The sequence below is a fragment of the Bos javanicus genome, chromosome 1, assembly GCF_032452875.1.
Source record: "Bos javanicus breed banteng chromosome 1, ARS-OSU_banteng_1.0, whole genome shotgun sequence".
In the NCBI taxonomy this organism is placed as follows: Eukaryota; Metazoa; Chordata; class Mammalia; order Artiodactyla; family Bovidae; genus Bos; species Bos javanicus.
The window spans coordinates 25,260,959-25,283,843 of record NC_083868.1 but is presented as its reverse complement, the minus strand read 5'-3'; the positions used below and the strand labels follow the sequence as shown (position 1 = coordinate 25,283,843).

General features: G+C 34.7%; 1 protein-coding gene across 9 annotated transcripts in view; it reads right to left on the bottom strand.

Moving 5' to 3' along the window:
* ROBO2 (roundabout guidance receptor 2) overlaps positions 1-22,885 on the bottom strand; it is a 652,403-nt gene that overhangs the window by 123,688 nt on the left and 505,830 nt on the right. For 6 of the 9 annotated variants that reach the window (XM_061430013.1, XM_061430088.1, XM_061430401.1 and 3 more), the window contains exons 6-7: positions 21,882-22,009; positions 17,014-17,025 (exon numbers count right to left, since the gene is read on the bottom strand). In XM_061430013.1, the coding sequence (XP_061285997.1) occupies positions 17,014-17,025; positions 21,882-22,009 (140 nt within the window). The remainder of the gene's footprint in view (positions 1-17,013; positions 17,026-21,881; positions 22,010-22,885) is intronic. The other 3 variants (XM_061430170.1, XM_061430321.1, XM_061430520.1) reach the window with 1 other exon arrangement.

Genomic DNA, 22,885 nt, shown 5'->3' with positions numbered 1-22,885 from the left:
AGAAAGCAAAGAAGAACTAAAGAGCTCTTGATCAAAGTGAAAGAGGAAAGTGAAAAAGTTGGCTTAAACTCAAAAAACTAAGATCATGGCATCGAGTCCCATCACTTCATGGCAAATAGAATCTGGGGAAACAACAGAAACAGGGACAGACTTTATTTTTGGGGGGCTCCAAAATCACTGCATATAGTGACTGCAGCCATGAAATTAAAAGATGCTTGCTCCTTGGAAGACAAGCTACGACCATCCTAGACAGCATATTACTTTGCCAACAAAGGTCCGTCTAGTTAAAGCTATATTTTTTCCAGTAGTCATGTATGGATGTGAGAGTTGGACTATTAAGAAAGCTGAGTGCTAAAGAACTGATGCTTTTGAACTGTGGTGCTGGAGAAGACTCTTGAGAGTCCCTTGGACTGCAAAGAGATCCAACCCAGTCCATCCTCAAGGAGATCAGTCCTGAGTGTTCTTTGGAAGGAATGATGCTAAAGCTGAAACTCTAGTACTTTGGGAACCTCATGTGAAGAGTTGACTCATTGGAAAAGACTCTGATGCTGGGAGGGATTGGGGGCAGGAGGAGAAGGGGACGACAGAGGATGAGATGGCTGGATTGCATCACCGACATGATGGACATGAGTTTGAGTGAACTCTGGGAGTTGGTGATGGACAGGGAGGCCTGGTGTTCTGCGATTCATGGGGTCATAAATAGTTGGACACGACTGAGCGACTGAACTGAACTGAACTGAACTGATACTCTGTTTATCTATCATCCATCTATCTCAGTAAAATTACTATCTGTACTTTAATTATTTAACTACAGACTTCTTGCATTTGATTTTTCAAGCTTTCAAAAACCTTTGGGTGGATGAATGATTTTTCAAAATACTTTTGGAATCTAGATCCTACAGTTTTAACACAGCTGCTAAAATATTACCCCTAAAATAAGGATTGGCAAATAACCACATCTATCTATCCATGTTTTGGAAAATACATGATTCATCTATTTACTCCTTCAAAATGTATTATCTACAAACTATGAGATAGTCTGCTTGATGTAGGAGATAGAAAACAAAATAAAAAACTGTTCATAGCCTATGGCAGAGACTTCCAATTAAATAAACAAATAAAAGCAAATACCACAGAGCATGATTTGAATAACAGAATAATGCAGAGGACATTGGGGAGAAAAGATTGGAAGAGAACACAGTAGACAAAGTAATGCTAAGGAAAGAAGAGAAAAGATGTTGGGAGATGGCTACATCTGAATTGTGTTTTGAAGCACAAGTAAGAGTTCAGGAAATGCAAAGGATTCCAGTCACTTGGGACAAAGAGAGGCAGAAGTGATAAAGGTAGGGTGTGATAATTTATACTAAAGGAGCTTAAATTTTGGCCTAGGAAGTATGGAGATCTGTTCAAAGATGTTTATGTAAGAAAGATTTAGCAACTGTATTAGAAAGAATGTTCTTCCTAAAAGAGAAAAGGGAGACATGAAACTGAAAACTCTCAGGCAGTTGGAACAGAAAATCCACTTGATAATTGCTATATTTATAGTAGCAATTAAATATAATATTTTGTAAGAACTCTTAAAGGATAAGGAAATTCTACAATATTTCCCACTGTTGACATAATCTAAAAGACCAGGAAATCAAAAGTTTCTTGAGTTTTTACCCAGTGCTGCATTTTAAAAGACTACTAATGAAAATTGCTATCAGCATTTGTGTTATTCATGCTATGAAATATCCTTTCATGTGATAATTGTTTATTTTGTCTTTTTATTCCAAATTATAAATACATTGTATTTCTAATGAATCAAATTGCTTCTTGTCACTCAAACTAAAACCACACTAATCTCTTTGAAACTAGATTCACATTTTCATTTTTAAAATTTAAAACTGAAGATATAAAAGCATTTAACAAAGCAAAAGATTTTAAAAGTATTCAAGCCTCTGAAAATGTATATCCTTTCTTATTGTCATCAGAAGTTGAGCCACTGGAACAAATTACATCAATCACTTTTACTTCTGTAGACTCTTCCTCTGCCCAAGATCTATATTGTAATCTTTTGTGAAGGGATATCAGATGAAGGAATTTATTTTTGAGGGTTTTTTTTTTTAGATTTTTTTTTTTTTTTGATGTGGACCATTTAAAAAATCTTTACTGAATCTGTTTCAATATTGTTACTGTTTTCTTTTTTTTTAATGCTTGGTTTTTTGGGCTACAAGCCAGGTGGGATTTCAGCTCTCCAACCAAAGATCGAACCCGTACCCGCTACATTGGAAGGTGAATCCTTATCCACTGGACTGCCAGAAAGTCCCTTTTTGAGGTTTTAAAAAGGAAAAACTGCATCAATAATTCTACTGATAACACATCACCGTTTCAGTATTTCTGCCAGGTAGCACTGAAAATGATTTGAAAAGACAATACTTGGCTGATGGCACCAACGGGAGGGAAGAGGCAGAGAGGTGGCATTTTATCAAGCACAATAGCACAATGTGCACTCTCCACAGAATGGATTTTCTATGACGGCTCTCATTAGATATTAAAAAAAAAAAAATTAGGTCCTCAAGCTGACAATTCAAAACACACATTTAAACCCAAATATGAATTAAAGAGTTAGAGTTATAAATTCCAGAAGAATATGCTGGTTATAAAAATGGCAATTCTTTTATATATTTCTAAGACAGAAGACTATAAAATACATATTTAGATCTTTTCTACAACCCAAAGCATTAGACAAATCTCATGTAACTATGATGTAACTACCTACTTGTTTAATCTGTTATAAGCGATTATACCTTACTGCTTCAGCAGCAACAAGAAAGGGAATGAAGCAAACAGTGGGACAATTCAATGTTCAAGTACACATGCACAGGTTTAAAAGAATATCTCCATGCAAAAAGTGCATTGGGGGATTTCCAGAAGAGTAGATCCAAATATAAAAAGGTCAATTAAGATGAGAGGTCTGGTACTGTTCACCCAAAACTGTGTTTTAGAGAATTTAAATACAATACACAGCAAATTAGATTTGATTTCTGCTAAATTATGCTTTGATACTACATTCAGCCCAAGCTGGCTTCAATCAAAGTCACGCTACAGCTCTGTTATGCTAATGCCTGCTGGTGTGAGTGGGTGGGTGATATGGAAATCAGATGGCAAACGTGAGCAGGAAGCCTGCGCTGAGCATGCAGTGGGCTTGGAGACACAAGATGGGGGACCCTAAAGGTTAATCATATCATGTTCAAAGCTGTTTTTACAGGAAAATATGACTTTCTATGGCAGACATGAACATGGAGACAGTCATGAAGCAGTTGCATGCATTAATGTGTGACAAGGCAGTTACAGGCACACTCTTCAGCTCTTTCTTTAGGTATAATTTTGCGCCTGAGTGAATAAGCTTCTTATTTCATAACAATAAAGATTATGACCTTTGTATCTTACACTCAGGTATAATTTTTTTTTGTTATTTAATATTTTTACTGATGAAATTCCAGTATTTTCTAAAGCATATTTGAAATGTACATTCTTTCATCATTTGCTTATTTGAAAGACTTGCTGAGTTGAAAACTGTTTAATACAATAACAATAATTAAAATCAATTGAGTGCTTATTAAGGGTCAGAAGGTGTGTCAAACCATCCATGGGCATCATCTCATTTAATATTCACAGAGCTCTATGCCTTAACTTCTACCATTATGATGTAAAGACCAGTAAACTGAATCTTATTAAAGGCTTTTAAAGATCAAACCAATAGATAGGAAGACAGATGATTTCTGATCCATTTGATAGTTGGACCTCTTAAACATGTGGTTCACTTCAAATCATATGACTGACAATTTATATCTATTACTAAACACAAGGGTAAAAATTATATGCTATGGTTTCCAATATGGTATGATATTGTTAAAATCATAACATGTTTTTCCTAAATAGTTGCTGTTATTGTTAAAGGACATAAAATCTATAATCTTGCTCTTTCTGTACTACTTATAAGTACAACCTTTCTGACGTACACTTATTTTAAGCCATTCTTCATTCAAAACCTACAGTGCCTTTTCTATTGCTTGCCATTGCCATGCTTGTAAATCACTCTCCTCTGTGTATCATTTTGTCTTCCATCAGCTGTCCCAGGGTTCTATCATCCGCATGCTCACCTGTGCTCAAAGCAGCTCCAGCATTTCAGCAGACGAATCTACTTTCAATCACTTGCATACATATTTGCTTGTTTTAGTGATTAATCCCTCTTGATATCTATTAGTCTTTGATCTATCTTGTCTACAACGATTAACCTGAACACACTCTAATCTTGTACTTTTCTTCTGTTCTTCCCACTTTAAGGTACTTTCCCTTGCTTGTATTATTTCTCTATCCCCTATCCCCGCGCCCACTGCCTGAGTGCCTTCATTGTTCTGTTCCATTGTAAGCTGTTACTGGTGAGGTGTGCTGTCTACTATTGTGCAATGATATAGTATCTCTATTTGGTGTGGAAAATCTCCAAATAGTGAACTGTAAATGAATAATTTGGAATAGAAAATTAAGGGGAAGAGCTACTTTATTCTTATAGTAATCTGGGTGGGGAGATGTCAAAGAAAATATGTTTGAAACTATTTCCTAATTGATTTTAATATGCCCTTCTGTACATCATTCCCACTGCACCAAAAACTTACTGTAAAATGAGTAGCTGCCACCCTGGAGTGACAAAAGCAACATACAAAAAAACACAGGTACTGTGTAATAACCAATTCTAAAGTTCTCACACAAAAAATTAGTTAATAGGCTTAGCCCCACCAAGAAACAGCAAGAATTCACTTCATTAACATGAAATGTAAAACAGGAGTTGAATATTTACTCAGTAATCAGAATAGGTCGGCTTCTAATTGATAAATGACTGTTCCTTCAACTTATTTAATTTTATTTAATTTTTACTATTTAACACTTCACTTGATTTCCAAAGAACTTCTGTTAATAATATTGGAAATGCATAATGTCATGAAAATATTTGATTTGAAACTTATTAACACATAATCCATTTCAGGGGAAGCAATGCATTTATAATGAAAAATATAATGTAGGGATATAGGATTTAAAATGATCATTTTTATAAACCCAATTTAATCACATTTTATTCATTTGTCACTGTTTTTAAGAAATATAAACTATTAAAGTGCTAAATTACGTACCTTTCCAATTAATTAGTTTTTTACTGAGTCCATGGCAATAAACCCTCTAGATGAGTGATGTGGTTTCTTTCTCATTAGTGCCTTCCTTCTAACTAATATTAAAAATTCTTGTTCCATAATAAAAACCAATATCTATGCCTTTTTCAACAATAATTTAATAATCTACCTCTCTATATGTGATGTACATTATATATATGCTTTTTTAATGTCAAACTGAAAAAGCAAAACTACTAAAAGGTTTATTTACTGTTTCCATAAATATGGAAAGTAAAATGGTCAAAAAATTGAATGACACAAATCCCAATCTTTAGATACTTTGTCTATTTAGATTTCATATGCTACTTTCCATCTATGAGAGGTCTCGCATGTACCAACTGCATTCAGTCCTTGTATGTGAGTAAAACCCTGTGCCAATTATGCAGCTATACTCTTTATATTTTTTAACCACGGTTGTGGAATTTATTGATTATGGGAAGACTAATTTTTGTAGGTTCATATAATATTGAAAAATAAAGTAACTCATGGTCATTCAAAATCTGTTGACTAAAGCAGGCTGTGAAGCTAGTCAAACATGTTCTCTAATGTAACTACAAAATAATGTAAGTGGCCTTCTAAATTGACTGTTTTAGTAACTGGGAAAGCAAGTCCAAAGAGCATCAAAGGTACTGAGTTTTGGTGGTAAGTGGGACATGCAAATGAAAAGCATGTGTATGTTTTGTGATTGTGATTAAAACCATGCTCTTTAATTTATAGTCACAGATAATATGCTTCTTCTTGAAAATGAGCAATGTAAATATAGAAAATGAAATAATTCTACAACTATCTAGAAAAAATAGAATGCCCTTGCAAAGGATAAGTTCATTTGTTTCAAAATACCTTGCACATTTAAATCTCATCGGCAAGCATGTAAAAACAGAGTTAAAATAAACAGCTCCACCACAGCTTCACTGGACCCTGATGCTGGGAAAGCTAGAAGGCAGGAGGAGAAGGGGATGACAGAGGACAAGACGGTTGGATGGCATCACCCACTCAATGGACATGAGTTTGAGCAAGCTCTGGAAGATGGTGAAGGACAGGGAAGCCTGTCTGGCATGCTGCAGTCCATGGGGTTGCAAAGAGTCAGACAGGACTGAGTGACTGAACAACAACTCCACAGACATTTTGTACTTAACCTTATTTTTTTTTACGGGAAGCCCCCAAGTAATAAATTTGTACTAGAAATAAATTCAGATGTTTGTTGGCACTTTAACTCATATAATAGCATTTAATTATTTTAAGCATTTACTGGTATTATTTAGTGTCAGGGTCTGAGGGTACTAAGATCTCTGTTCTCTGGAACTTACTGCCTACCAGAGGAAACTTACATGAAAATAATTAAGCATGATACAACGTGAGGAACATGATAAGAGTTGTAATACAGGACGTCCCACCATTACAAAAGGAACTTGACGTTGTCTCCGACAGTTGGGGAAAGCATTGAAACAGAAAAAGAGACAGTAAGAGATAGATTTGTTCTTTTGAGATAAAGCAGGTAAGAAAGGAAGAGGGTGAAGTTGTTCCTCACAGAGGTTAAAACACATGCCTTATGTTAGAGACAGAAGTTTTCTGGATTGCACCAATGTACTATTACCATCACCTGGCTTCACTGACCCCTTTAGAAAATCAGGTAAATGTTTGTTAAACTGAAGGATTTATGCTGGTGGAACCATGTATTTTTCTATGTAAATGGGCTTTACTGACTTTATCAAGTCCAATGTAATCCTCTAATGGTATTAAATATTTCTATATTGCAGTAAATTTAATAGTTAACATAAAGTGTTTTGCTGGACATGTTTACAGATCATTTTACACTTTAGTGTATGTGAAATTACTAAAATAGATTTGTACTTCAATTATAGGCAAGTACAGGAAATCATTACCTATAGGAAATCATCCTAAAATCTAACATATGATTTTAATGAACTCTTGAATTAAGTTATAAATGGAGAAAAATTTAAACAAATTCTGATTTTTGAAAATCACATTTTCCCATATTATTCTGTCCTTCACCAATAGTAGCTTTGCTTCTCTACTGTGCTTTCCTGACTAAAATACTGAAAATACAATAAAACAGTAAAATTTTGTTTTCTTTAAGAGACCGTTAATTTCCAAGGAAAATACCATTACTATTAAAACAAATGAATTATTAAATACAACAATATTTACATTATTCTTTAAAAAGATCTCATTTTCACCAGGGGAAGAAAAATAGTCAAAGGAGTGATAAAAAAAAAAAATCCTCTCTAGATACTAACTAGGAAAGCTAGAGTCCTCAATATTGCAAGTAGAAGAGGTTGTAAGTGTGGAGGTGAGGAGGGAAAACTATAGCTTAAAAAAGGCTCTTCGTGTAAATGGTGAGACAAGACATCCATTTTCACTCACTTAACCTGTCAACTTGCCAGAACTGTCATGTCAGCACTCCAGCTAAACCACGAGGGCTGATCACATCCCATTATCTCATTTTTTAGAAAAAGACTGCATGAAGATGCCAATCAGAAAAAAAAAAAAAAAGGGCGGGGTGGGGGGACATGCAGCTAAGGAACAAATGTACTGATGCTGAAGTGCTGCTTAGTTAACGGAATTTTAATATGCAACTGCAATGTTTCTTAATAACATTAATTACACGCTTAGTAAGGCACCATCCTAACTCATTAGTGCCTTCTTTTTTGTTGTATTTTATCTCCTACTAGCAGAATGGGGACTATATGATTGGCCTGTTACCATTAATGTTGCTTAATCTTTTTATAGCACTATTTAAAGCTGCTTGCATAAACATTTTCTAGGCAAGTATTACCTATGTGTGCATATGTGTGTATCAATTAACTGCACCAACACTTGGCATACCCCTACCATGTGTAAATGTTGTGCTAGACCTAGAGGCAGCAGAAAGATAAACACAACAATGTACTTATTGACAAAAAGCTAATAGTTTTGTAGGGGAGCTGAAAATAATATCCTCAATAAATCTAGGAAGTAATGTTTGCCATAAGAGATATTTAAAAAGGCATTCAGACATATTTTAATTCAAAATTTAATTTAATTTAATTTGGTAGTTTATATATTTTTAATGAATCTAATTATGTAGTATTCCCTAGAGTGACATTTCATACATTTAAAAAAGTAGTGTAGTAACTCAAATGTCATGCATATAATATTTAGGTGTAATGTACATCATGATATATATTTTACGACATATATATATAAATATATAAGGTGGTATATTTCTGTCAGTGAAATATTGTAATTTATAGAAGTGAAGGCAATGGCAACCCACTCCAGTACTCTTGCCTGGAAAATCCCATGGACGGAGGGGCCTGGTAGGCTGCTATCTATGGGGTCACACACAGTCATACGACTGAAGTGACTTAGCAGCAGCATAGAAGTGAAAATTTTTCTTAGAAGGTGTGATTAACATATTAATGCTATTTCTTTCTGACAATAGCCAGTGAAGTTTTCTAATACTAATCTCATAATACTGTTTCTACTCCTCCCTGGTGGTATAGATGGTAAAGAGTCTGCCTGCAATGCAGGAGACCTGGGTTTGATCCCTGGGTTGGGAAGATTCCTTGAAAGGAATGGCAACCCACTCCAGTAGTCTTGCCTGGAGAATTTCATAAACAGAGGAGCCTGGCGGGCTACAGTCCATGAGGTCACAGTCAAACATGACTTTTACATTACTGTGATATTTGACATTTATAGTACTTTATTTTTAATTACTAAGTAAACATGCTGTTTATTTTTATTTGAAAAGACTCCAAAATTAATGAGTTTTTTATTAATTAGTTTAAAATTAAAGATTTTTAATATTTAGGTTAATATCATTCAGAAAACTAAGATCATGGCATCTGGTCCCATCACTTCATGGGAAATAGATGGGAACACAGTGGAAACAGTGTCAGACTTTATTTTTTGGGCTCCAAAATCACTGCAGATAGTGACTGCAGCCATAAAATTAAAAGGCACTTACTCCTTGGAAGGAAAGTTATAACCAACCTAGATAGCATATTCAAAAGCAGAGACATTACTTTGCCAACAAATGTCTGTCTAGTCAAGGCTATGGTTTTTCCAGTGGTCATGTATGGATGTGAGAGTTGGACTGTGAAGATAGCTGAGTGCTGAAAAATTGATGCTTTTGAACTGTGCTGTTGGAGAAGACTCTTGAGAGTCCCTTGGACTGCAAGGAGATCCAACCAGTCCATTCTAAAGGAGATCAGTCCTTGGTGTTCTTTGGAAGGAATGATGCTAAAGCTGAAACTTCAATACTTTGGCTACCTAATGCGAAGAGTTGACTCATTGGAAAAGACTCTGATGCTGGGAGGGATTGGGGGCAGGAGGAGAAGGGGACAACAGAGGATGAGATGGCTGGATGGCATCACCGACTCGATGGATGTGAGTTTGAGTGAACTCTGGGAGTTGGTGATGGACAGGGAGGCCTGGCGTGCTGCAATTCATGGGGTTGCAGAGAGTCAGACAGGACTGAGCAACTGAACTGAACTGAACTGAATGAAATAAAGGCTTTTTGCTCCACCTTCCTCTATTAAATGCAACAAAAGAAATGAATAATATGGAAAAACTACCATAACACCAAACCACAAATTATGAAGTCCTCTTGCCAATCATGGTTGAATCTGGAGGAAAATGAGCACAGAAAATGAACAATAACTAGACTCAATCCACAATCCTTTATCAATACCAATTTCACAAGAAGTATCTGTCAACACTGCAAGAGCCCATTCCATCATCCCTTGATAGGGAAAAGGAGATTGGGAGTTAAGAAGGAGACTTGGGAAATATGAGAGACGACTTCAAAGTTAACCAACTAAAATTCACAAGTCAGGAGAGAAGGCACTGTAGGAAAAAAAGGCCCACTCGATTATGGATAGGGAAAGTTTAAGGTGGCCCCCATTACCTTCACTTCCTGAAGTTACTCCCATGATTGTTATGTGACAAAAGGGATTTTGTAGATGTAATTAAGGTCACTAATCAGTCGACCTTAAGATAGGTCTTAGGGACCTTAAGGTTAATTTAGGGGTGTAACCCAATCACAAAAGACCTTTCAATCAGGGGATTTTCTACAGCTGAAAGGATTCAAGGGGTCACTGCTGACTTTGAAGGCTGTGGTAACCACGTGCAAAGGTCAGCAAGCAAACTGCGAGCAGCTTCTGGCTGGCAGCACACAAGAAGATGGTGATATCGATGCTACAGCTACAAAGAACTTAATACTGCCAATAACCTCCATGAATTCTGAAGTGGATTCTTCTGGAGAGTCTTCAGAGAAGTGCTCAGTCTGATCAACATCTTGACCTGGCCTATGAGGTGCTAAGAAGAGGACTGAGTTGAGTCTGATTGAGCTACAAAACTGTGGCCTAAAAAATGGGTGCTGTTTAAAGACAGAAATACAGATCAATGGAACAAAAGAGAAAGCCCAGAGATAAATCTATGCACCTATGGACACCTTCTCTTTGACAAAGGAGGCAAGAATATACAATGGAGAAAAGACAATCTCTTTAACAAGTTGTGCTGGGAAAACTGGTCAACCACTTGTAAAAGAATGAAATTAGAACACTTTCTAACACCATACACAAAAATAAAATCAAAATGGATGAAAGGTCTAAACATAAGAGCAGAAACTATAAAACTGCTAGAGGAAAACACAAATATGATGCATGAAGCAGGGCCCTCAAAGCTGGTGCACTGGGGCAACCTAGAGGGATGGGATGAGAGGGAAGTGGAAGGGGGTTCAGGACGAGGGGACACATGTACACCCATGGCCGATTCATGTCAATGTATGGCAAAAACCACTACAATATTGTAAGGTAACTAGCCTCAAATTAAAATCAATAAATTTTTTAAAAAGGGTGCTGTTTAAGTCCCTCAATCTGTGGGCACTTGTTACATAGCTGTGGAAAAACTAGTATGCCTAAAAAGCAATTCATTACAAAGCAGGAAGTATGAAGGAAGATGAAGAGGGTTTTATATAGAATATAGGGAGCTGGTAACCTAAAGTGGCGGAGAAGGCAATGGAACCCCACTCCAGTGTTCTTGCCTGGAGAATCCCAGGGACAGGGGAGCCTGGTGGGCTGCCATCTATGGGGCCGCACAGAGTCGGACACAACTGAAGTGACTTCACTTTCACTTTTCACTTTCATGTATTGGAGAAGGAAACAGCAACCCACTCCAGTGTTCTTGCCTGGAGAATCCCAGGGACAGGGAAGCCTGGTGGGCTGCCATCTATGGGGTCGCACAGAGTTGGACACGACTGAAGCGACTTAGCAGCAGCAACGTAAAGTGGTCTGTTCTGTATTACTAAAATCATTAGCATACCAAGAGGAAAGTAACATGTTTTTGAGAAAATATTCAAGATAAGAGTCTAAGTAGAGGTTACTGAATGACCCTGATACTTTTCACTTTCTCTTCTCCAAACATGCAAACTCTAGTTTTTAGCCATTAACTAGATGGTTAATCAAATAGGGACTAAAAGAGATTTATGCAAAACTAAATAAAACAATAAACTTATATTAACTAATTACTTCTCTAATGAATGACAGAAAATAACATAATCATTAGTCAAAGGGAGATAAATATCTATATCTTCCAAATATAACATAAGGGAACAGAGAAATACTTTAGAATAAATAGCTGTTTGTAGTCTAAATAGAATTATATACAACAGGGTCACTCTTAAAAAAAAGACACAAACAAAAATCTCAAGAGGTTAAGGGGCTAAAAGACAAGTGGAGAAGAATGCTTTGTTCAAGCTTATCAAGGAAATTAACAAAATTTAAAGACATATAATTGAGAAATAGGAAAATGATAACTGCAACTGAAAAAGGAAGGTGATAAATAGGCATTAAGAAATCAAACAATATGAAAAATGATAATGTCAAAATTATTATAGATAAGTTAACAAATATGGAATTGAGACAAAGGAAAGCCAATATAACTGATGTATTTGAGGAAAAGAACTGAGAAAGGAAAAATACCCAGAGATAAAACAGAAGAAATCATATTTAAATAAAGTAAATTAAAACATGAATCTGTAGATTTAAGGGGTTGTGCTGTTCCAGGAACATTAGACACAGGTGATCAGGCTCAAGGTATAACCCAGCAAACTTACTGAAAGAAGGGAATATATTGATATTCATATTAGTATTCATAAAAGGGTATCCCACTGAGGATAAAAATATTTTGTGAACCTTGAATTTCACTACAGAATTATTCAATATGAAGACAATTGAAAGTCTGAGAAAAAAATGACTCAATAAATTTATACCTACCCTTCAAATTAGAGGCATTGAACAGACATTGTCAAACACAAAAGATGCTTCCAAAAGAATCAAGTGACCAACCAAGCATGAGAAGTAACCAGGACTTGATTTTTCACTTTAAAAATTAGCATTAGCTAAAGATATTTTAAATGTTTCACATCATGGGAACACTGTTAGAATATACACAATTGAATGCATTTTTAACCTACTATTTAATCAAAACATATGGAGCCATGAAAAATGTGATACTTAATAAAAATTAAATGGGAGTCTGCATAAAGTAGCTAATTAGTGCCAGGTGCAGGACACATTAAGGGCTCCTAGGAGAGAGATGATCACTTCAGGTCTTGGGGTAACAGCTTGTCCAAAGAAGAAAGGCTGCAGAGAATACAAGTATAGAAAGAAAGAAAGTGAAGTCGTTTAGTCCTGTCCGACTGTTTGTGACCCCATGGACTGTAGCCTACCAGGCTCCTCCCTCCATGGGATTCTCCAGGCAAGAGTACTGGAGTGGGTTGACATTTCTTTCTCCAGGGGATTTTCCCGACCCAGGGATCAAACCCAGGTCTCCCGCATTCCAGGCAGACGCTTTAACCTCTGAGCCACCAGAGGTTTCCTCCTAAGAGATGCTTGGGAGGTCTTTTGCAGAAAAGCTGACCTTGACATGAGAGGATTCATATATAGTATCTATCTAGTTACTGATTTAAAAAAAAAAAAACTGTAATATTTCCATTATTAAGTTAAATTATATCCTGCACATAGTTTTCCAAATTTCAAGGTGGGGTGGAGGGTGGATGTGTTGAAAAACCAGTTGTATTATTTTTAAAGTAGTATCTGCTTTATAGCATAATATTTTCTGAATGAATTTTTCCAGGCACTCACTTTTTATTGGACTTTTTAGTGGCCTCAATAAAATGCTTCAGAGCATGTTATAGGAAAGAAAAAACTCCACTTCAACTTGAAACAGAACTTTCTAAAATGAGGTTATGTTAATTTTTGTGTTTAAACAAAGATTGAAAAAATATGTCCCAAAAGATTTCTGTTTAAACAGTGGCTGCATCTTCAAAATAATAATAATAAAAGATGGGAATTTTGCCCGAAACGTTTACATGCCTATCCCAGGGACGGTGGAGCCTGGTGGGCTGCCGTCTATGGGGTCGCACAGAGTCGGACATGACTGAAGCGACTCAGCAGCAGCAGCAGCATACTTACACACTCCTGTGTGGCCAATTATATTCTATAGAAAGAAACATACTTTTGAGTTACTAAATTAGGAAATAATTGTAAGTTTCTATAATGTTGTGTATTGTCAATTTGTTTTTGATGTGAAATGAGTTTCACCTGATATACCCAGCTTTTCGTTTCCATACTGGAGGCAATCAGTATGTGGCAGATGGTACATAAGACACAAAACGAAGCAGGCCTCACCATCACATGCAAGGCAGCTGGTAGATTTGACAGTTCTTTTCCAAATTACTCATCATGTTTTGAGTTGCTGCTAGGAAAAAAATGTGTTGCCCATCTCCAAAATAGATGTTCTTTTTTATTTTTAAGCTTGGGAAAGACTTCCAATAGAAAATAAGACAGATGGGCATAGGAAGCAAGATATTTATCCCTATTTAGAACCTTGTCTTCTGTTAGTTCCCTCATCATAAGAGTTTTCCAAACAAACAAATGAATATTTCAACATTCAGACTTAACTATGCCCTAGGATGTACTTTTTCTTCTCATATAAAAAATGCCGTTGGGACAGAGAAAAGTCAACATCACAGAATGGGCTGGTGGATTTTTAATGACTAAAGTGGCATTTGTCGAGATTCTGTGGTAAAGATAACTAAGGAAGTTAGATTCCAGGACTCTTGGAGGTGTTGATGACAATGCACATGAGAAGTGAAATCTGAGAACACTTTCTTCGGTTGGCACTTATGTGATTGTTTGCTTTCAGTAAGATTTTTCACATTGAAGATCCTCAAACTCAAGAGTGTTTCTCATCCTCTCAAAAGTACAGCAAAGAAGGTGTTTATTCCCACTGTAAATTGCATAGAGTTTCCAATTCTTTGACTCATATGCAGCTTATAAGAGTTACCCAGTTTGGAAGTTTACAATGATTTCTAAAAGGGTTTTCCCCCCAGACTACCAAGCTTCATCTGGTATGGAATGTAATGATTGATTTCTGAATCTATAAGTATTCCAGAATCTGCATATATTTCTAATTTTCTTTTAAAAGCTTTAGATAGGAACTACCCACTGAATTTTCTCTAAATCTTATACATTTGGTACATATTTCTTCACACAGTTTATACTAGCATCGAAGATGGATTTTCCTCTGCTTTCTGTGGTTTCTACTTTGTAGAACACTGTTTATGCTACTGCTAAGACTTTCAAAGTTAAAAGACATTTAGTCTATTAACAAATATTAATAATGTAGTTTTCTAGCATCTGAATGTTTAATTCAAGATTTTACTTAATTTGTATCTTCTAACCTTACAATAAAAGTTGCCATATCTATAATTCTTGAATTAAAATTGATGTAAAAAATTGATGCAAAGAAAAAGCAAATAATTTCCTCATTATCAGTCTTCTTTGGTGATCCAATAAAAGCATATCAAACATTCAGTTTCCCAAATTAATAGTAGTTGTCAAGTTTAAAGTATAGTTCTTCATATCTCTGAACACTGTCATGTCATTCAAGAAAGATTTATGAAATGACAGACTTTCCCAGAATAAAGTACAATGTGTCAAGAAGCTATTCTTTAGTTCCTGTCCAATGGGAATTTAAGAAATCATTTTGAAAAAGAATAAAAACAGAAATAAATTTTGAATTGTTTTGTAGGTTACAAATACATCTAATACCCTGCATACATCATATTTTCTAATCAATGTATTTTTATTCAAGAGTTTTTATATACTGAAAATTATTAACATATTGTTCTATGTTTTGGGAACTTGCAAAATAATATAGATCAAGTGGTCATGGTTTATTGGCATAAAATTTTTATATACAAAGATCTATAATTTAATGTGATTTTTCCTGTTAATTTGTAAGGTTATTATTTTATTCTTTCCCACTTCTTAATTTTTGATGTCATACCATAAATATGTAAACTTATCAATATGAATTCTTTTTTTTTCTATCTATATGAATTCTTGCAAATGCAAAAACTATAATATATTCCTTAACCTTCTGAAAGTATCAGTTGTAAAAAGTATGATCAATTAAATGGTGTTTTAAGGAAAAAATGTCTATGGTTTATGTTGAAATTAATGATAAGCCATAAATATATTCCAGAAATACTGAAATGTGAAATAATATGTCTCAGAAAATAGAAATGTGTTAACCAATGTTGACATACAAAACTTTTCACATATATGGTCAATCTTGAATTCAATTTATTCCTACATTAGTTCTGATAAGTAAGGACTTTTCTCTCAATTTTATACAGGAAGTGACTGGGGATTAGGAATGTTGAATAACTGACAAATGAAGTTCTGCTTGGAAATAGCAGAACAGAAATTCAGATTAGGAAGCCAAAGTTCTCTTTACTGTATTTGCTATCTATATAAGAAGATATTACATAACAATAATGTCTGTGAATGTTTCAACCAATGGGGGAAAAAGGTTATGAATCTGGATGACTGTATACCAAATGTTAATAATGTCAAGCCAGTATATTAACGAAGCTTTTGAAGTTGGGTGACCAAGATATATAGCTCTGTCAAATTGAAAAACTTATTAAAGTACCTCTTGGTATATTAAAGAAGCAATCCATTTAAGCATATATCTATCTATTTACTTTTAACACAATTACCAAGATTTTTTTTATTCAAACACATTTCTTGATAGGTTAAGCTAAACTTTAAAAGAAATGCAGAAAGTTTATTAAAAAATATTTTATCTCTGTTTAAAAATAATTACCACTTAAATTAATGCAAGCACAAGCTGTTAATTTCAGTTTTGCAAAGCCAAATGAAGAATGATATAGTCAATTAATTTTTCATGCCAAAGAACACAGATCATCACTCCATTTTCTTCTAGGTGTAAGCATCGACTTACAATAACTTGAAGCATTCTACTAAAGTTTGTTTAAGTGGCATGCAGATAAAAGTGTGCAGCAGTAAAAAATAACCCTTACAAAGCGGAGACTCCAAGCAGCTTAAAATATATGTGCATAAAATAATAAAACTTCTTAATCTAGTTCATAATCTTTCATCTTAACAAATATCAAACATAATGATTTGACTCACGCAAGAAAACTGAAGTGTAATTTTCTCAAGAAAAGTTAGCAGTATATAATATTCACCATTCACATATTCTTTTACATGAAAATTTTACCTATTAATTGCAGAGTAATAAAAAGTAACTACATGGCTTAGTACAGTGATGAAAAAGTCAGAAGCAACTTTTACAGCAGACAGTCCTTCAAGTAATATTTTAACAAGGGTGAACACATGTATTTCAATCTGTCATATCCTAATATGTATGAGCTATGAAGCATTATACAAAGCCATGCGAAATGGATAGAAGGATGGCTACTTACCCACAGGGCGAGCTGTAGACATTACAATGGTGTGGTGAAAACATAAAAAAGAAATTAAAAAAAAAGAAAGAAAAGAAAATTATCAGAATGCATGATGTGTAATGTTACATTTAAGTATGGACAGTAGGGTGATTTCTAGTGTCATTATTCAAGTATGAACATGATGTCCTAGCTTGATAAAAACTGAACATTATAAATACAAGTCTAAGAAAACAATTACTTTGCATGCTGAGATTAACTCTAAGCAATTTGACAGATATTATACATGAGGTCTTATCATCATTATCACTTACTACAGTTATTATTTCAAAGATCTTTTTAACAGCCTTGTGTTATCCCAAAGTTAAGAACCTGATGAATATAACTATTCAAGTCACAGACTAGCAAATGTCATGTCAATAAAAGAAGGCCTCACTGTCTGATTTAAATAGCAATTGGATTTTAAGCATGGTTAGTCAGAACCATTACAGGGACTACAGAAAAAGCCCCTGACGCTGCTTTTCAGCCAGTAATAAGTTAAGATCACATCACTTTTCATCCGTGGACAGGGTGGATGAAAATATAACAAATAGGTTGGAACATCCTTAGAGATTTCAACTGAGGAGCTCTCTAACCACTGTTAAGCTCTTTTCTTTTTTTGGCAGAGGGCAGGAAACAATGACTGACAAATTGATTCTTGTTCACACAGAGAATGGCTTTCAAACTGCTGCTTCAACAAATTATTATTTTTTATTATTCCATAACTTTCAATCACTAAAATCAGTTGAAATAGGCTACCCCTTTTATAAATGCACAGAAATTGAAAGAAACACACATGGGCTTAATAATACCTTCTGTAAAAAGAATATTGCCAAGTCAATTTAGATAGTAAACCACTTTGTATAAAAGCAATAGGCAAATATAAAACATATGGCCCCATTATTCAAAGGAAGAAGAAATCAATTTAGTAGCATTTGAACTTTTATGAAAACTTACATTTCAAAATATAAATTTATTCAACAAACAAGTGCTTCACTCATATCCCAGTGGATAAAGCTCTAGTGCAAACACAATGTAACCCTCAAACTTGTGAGTAGTTTTGTCTTGATTTCTTCTTGGGCATGGTGAGACAGATACAGCCATTGAAACCATATCTACAGACATTCATTCACTCACTCGACAAATACATCACAATTCTAGCTCTGTGGAATCTTTGAAACTGTTCTGGAACTTCTTCTCTATTAGATTCATGGTCTTAGGATATTCACAATTAAAGGGGGGAAGACCATTCAAAGAAGAATAAAGCAATTATAGCAACTGCATGAAAATTCAGCTTGGTGAAAGTTCAGCTTGGTGAAACTCTTAGCGTGTCCTAGAGTCTATAGAGGATTTACTACAGCAAGAGGATGAAAGTAAGCTGAACTCTACACAATAATTTCTTTCTTTTTTCGGAGGGGCACACAACAATAACAACTAAAAACACAACAGACTAACAATAAATTTGTGCCAAAAGACTGTTCTATCCATCAGTGACTCTTTTGCTGTCTTGTATACAGGATTCATGTTGATATATGGCAAAACCAATACAATATTGTAAGTTAAAAAAGAAAAAAAAAATAAATTTGTGCCTTATTCTAACGAATAAGAGTTCTCAGTTTTGCAAATGTGTACTAGAAAAAGAACTTAGTTTCTAATTTTTGAATTTTATTTTTCAGGTGCCACTTTTGAATCTGAAACATAATGTTTCCTTTAGAAACAAAAAGCCATTTTGAGTCTAAAGAGACAAAAGAAAAAAGAAATGGTAAGAAATCATGTTTAAAGAAAGAAAATACATTTCTGTTTCATTTAGTCTCAGGTAATTCCAAGAAAATTAGAACTTTAGTGCTCTAGAAATAGTTTTTGAAATTGTTCAAGTTTTCCTAATAAGCCTTGTTTAGGCGAAGCCAACTTAAGCAATTAAAAAAATGGGAAAAACGTGTTTACAAATATGCAGTTTGTGTTCACTTATTTTGGAGCCACGTTCAAATGTTCTATCAGACCGTGAATTACTTGATAAGAATATAAATATCAGGAGGCTTACTGTTGTCTAGAAATATCTTTCTAATTTTATGTTTGTCCGGTCAGCAAAGAGAACTACTTGCTATTATGTTTAATTTTATAGTCTATTTTCACCATATTTCTGAAGTGGAAAACAACTGAGTAAGTCTGTTTAAAATTTTGATTATAAAACTTTCTTTCTTTTTCTTTTCCAAAATTGGATAAAGTAAATATCATGATAAAATTTCAGCAGAAACATCACAATAAAACTTATTGTCTTTGTCACAAAGCAACATTTCATCCTGAGGGGGAAAAAACAAACAGCAGTGGATGTTTTCAAAATCAGCAAATTATACTAAACTGTGTCCTTGCGTTAAATGGATGAAAATGGATGTGGCCCTCTTTGGTCAGTTGACCCTGTTCTGATAAAACAATCCAGAGAAGGGTTGAACGTTTCATTTACGTGCATGGAAAAATGAGTGTAAAATACTAAGCTGCAGATAATGGTTTTTTTTTTCCCTGTTAACCTCTTAGCATGAGAAATCCCAACCGCTTTTCCTAATGTTTTTAAATAATTTTTACTCCACAGTCTATTATATTATGGGGATTTTTATTCTTTAACCCTGTTTTTGACACATTAGTCAGATGAAAATAAATACCAAATAGATTAAACTCTCTAATGCATCTTTAGGACACACATCAGGGGAGAGATCATTAAGGTTTGCTGCTTTTAAAAAAAGTCCTATTGAGAACAAACAACTCTTCCTATCTGTTTTGTACATTAGCTTCAAACATCCACTGAGGAGGAGCAGGCTTTGCTAAATGAAATAGTAAATCTGAAACTTTCAACAAATTATGAAAATAATTAGCTGGGGAAGTATCTTAAAGTGAACAGACCACTTCAAATCTCATTCATCCAAGCATTCAAGTATAAAAGGAACCCTCTTGCTTCTATAAACAAACAACTCCTCACATTTCTCACCATTTGTTTGGTCACCAAATATTTTTTGACTAGAACATTTCTTGGTGAGTTGTTTATTTTTTCCACTTACTTCAGAAAAAGTAAACAAACAAACTTCAGGGGAAATATGGTCAGGTGAATTGCTTTTGCAAAGGGCTGACTAGATAAAAGCAAATAAATATATATACATATACATATTATCTACCAGAAAATGTAGATTAACCATAGTGAAGAGGCTTACAAAGGCTTTCAGATTTTCCTCATATATTATCAGTATATGTATATATATATTTGATTGGTGTATGTCCATAGCTTTTTAAAGAAATGAAAATATTTTTAAACAACTGGCTTGCCAATTTTGTTTAAATTTATTCTGCATCTAAGTCCAACCTAGAATGTCTGGAAGGAGGAAAATGAATTAAGTGGAAGAGGAACAGAGTGATTAAGAAGTTTGGAAATCACCAATATTTTTCTAGGTATCCAGAATCATCTAAACATTCAGAATGTCTCCTAATAATTACCTGGAGGAAGATAAGTTTTTGTTTTTTTTTAATGATATGATGCCCAAATAATGTGTGTTAGTTGCTCAGTCATGCCTGACTCTCTGCGACCCCTGGCTCCTCTGTCCATGGAATTTTCCAGGCAAGAATACTGGAGTGGGTTACCATTTCCTCCTCCAGGGGATCTTCCCGACCCAAGTATCGAACCTGGGTCTCCTGCATTGCTGGCAGATTCTTTACCATCTGAGCCGCAAGGGAAGCCCAAATTATACATCATGCAAAAATCATTTTTCTTACCAGATAGAAGACCAGTCTGAGAGTCCCTCACATACTTCTTGCCAATCCAAATTCTTCCAAGCCTTTCACCTAATCTTGTGTAAACTGCAAGTAAAACTGCACAAGGCTGAGGTCTGACTAGACAAAGTGAAATACAACTGAGACATGGATGTAAACTTGCAGTCAAACTTCTTTATTGAGAGTGATGGGAGGAGGAGGCATCAGCTGAGGGATGAAAGGCTGAAAGACTGAGCAATGGATGTACTTGCTGATCTCTGTTAAGTCCTGTGAGTGTACACAATGCCATGGGTAATATCTATTTGGCAAAGGTAAGTGTAGCTGTGCACACGTACTATTTGGTACCTTGGGCTATATAATTTACTCCTGTGGATCAACATGCACCGCCAGGAAGACGCTTAATTCATTCTAGCTCACTGTAGGGTTAAGTAATGCTTTCTTTCCCTTATAAGCAATGGCAGGGAGTCTATAAATGGAAATTATTCCATGACTGAGAAAGTGCATGACACCCAGAAAGTGAAAGCTAATACAGGAGCAGCACTGACTATTTCAATTATTTAAGGCCAACGGACTTCACAAATCACTCTCTAAATCAGATTTCCTCAACGTGGGAGTTCCTTTGTATCCATTTTCCACCTTTGGAAGCAGTGTTAGGTTTTTGTTTTTTTTTTTTCAGATTGCTTTTTGAATGCTGAAATGAAAAAGAATTTCAAGAAAATTGTCTCCTAGTATAAAGTGACAATCTAGTAAACAGAAAACTGAGTATCTTTGAAACTAGTGACATTTAAAAGCTGTAATTAGATCAAAACAATGGAAACACAAAAGATTAGTGTACATCTTTTTTATTTTTCAGATTTAATTTTAAACTGTTAGCTGTTATTTATTAAATAAAAATTAATCACTTCAAATGCACATCCTTTCAAATCCAAATTTGAAAGTAATTTTATTTCAATTAAAAATGGAGAGGACACAAAATCCAGGCATTTTATGTACTAATAAAACAGTGCATGCTATTATTTTGATTATGAGTTCACTTACCAATTTAACCAAATATTAGTCTGTTAGTTCAGTTATATTTCACATCTTAAGTCTCTTACCTCGGACTGTGAGGGTAGCAGAAGCTTCTACTTTTCCAACCCGATTCTCCGCAATACACATATAGGTGCCTTCATCTGTACTCATTGCCTTTTTAATTCTCAGTGTGTAATCATCTTTGATGTCATACCTGTGTAGAATATGGATTGGCTTTATTCAATAACATTGGTTGCATTTAGACAACACTTAGTATTCACCTTCATTTTTCTCTTTTATACTGTATTTTACCTAAAATAAAACACACACACACACAACATTCAGTCATCAAGTATAACTACTTTGATTAAAGGTATTGCTAATAGGATCAGTAATTTCATATCTGATCTCTAGCTGTTTGATTATCAATTACGTATAATTTAGGTGTCTATACAACTCTGCATCAAAACCATCAACAGCATTATTAATACTTTGGCTTTTTCTGATAGATCTTAGTATAATATTAGTGTGTGTTTCAGTTTCTTGGTGAGTTATATTTTGTAAGTTACACTACCTTCAAATATATGATTTATTTTTAGGCACTGTGAATATAATAGAGCTGAAATATATTAAAGAAGAAAATTCTCTTATTTGTTGGCAAACTGACAAAGGGACTTTGGCTAAAATAATTAAGAATAATTTTTTAAATTAGCGGCATTAACATTTAAAACATCAACATGACTTCGAGTGATTTCTGGAAATGCACACCCTCAGCTCTTTAACAAACATTTATTGTCACACTTGGAGAAGGCAATGGCAACCCACTCCAGTGTTCTTGCCTGGAGAATCCCAGGGACGGGGGAGCCTGGTGGGCTGCCGTCTATGGGGTCGCACAGAGTCGGACACGACTGAAGCGACTTAGCAGCAGCAGCAGCAGCAGCATTGTCACACTTCTATTCTTTAACAAGTACACTGACATACTAGTTCAGAAAAAAATTCTAAAAAATTTTAACATGAATTTTTAAGAGGTTGCATATGAATATACTCTTATTAGATTCAAAGAAATTATTCAAATAAAGAAGGTATCTTT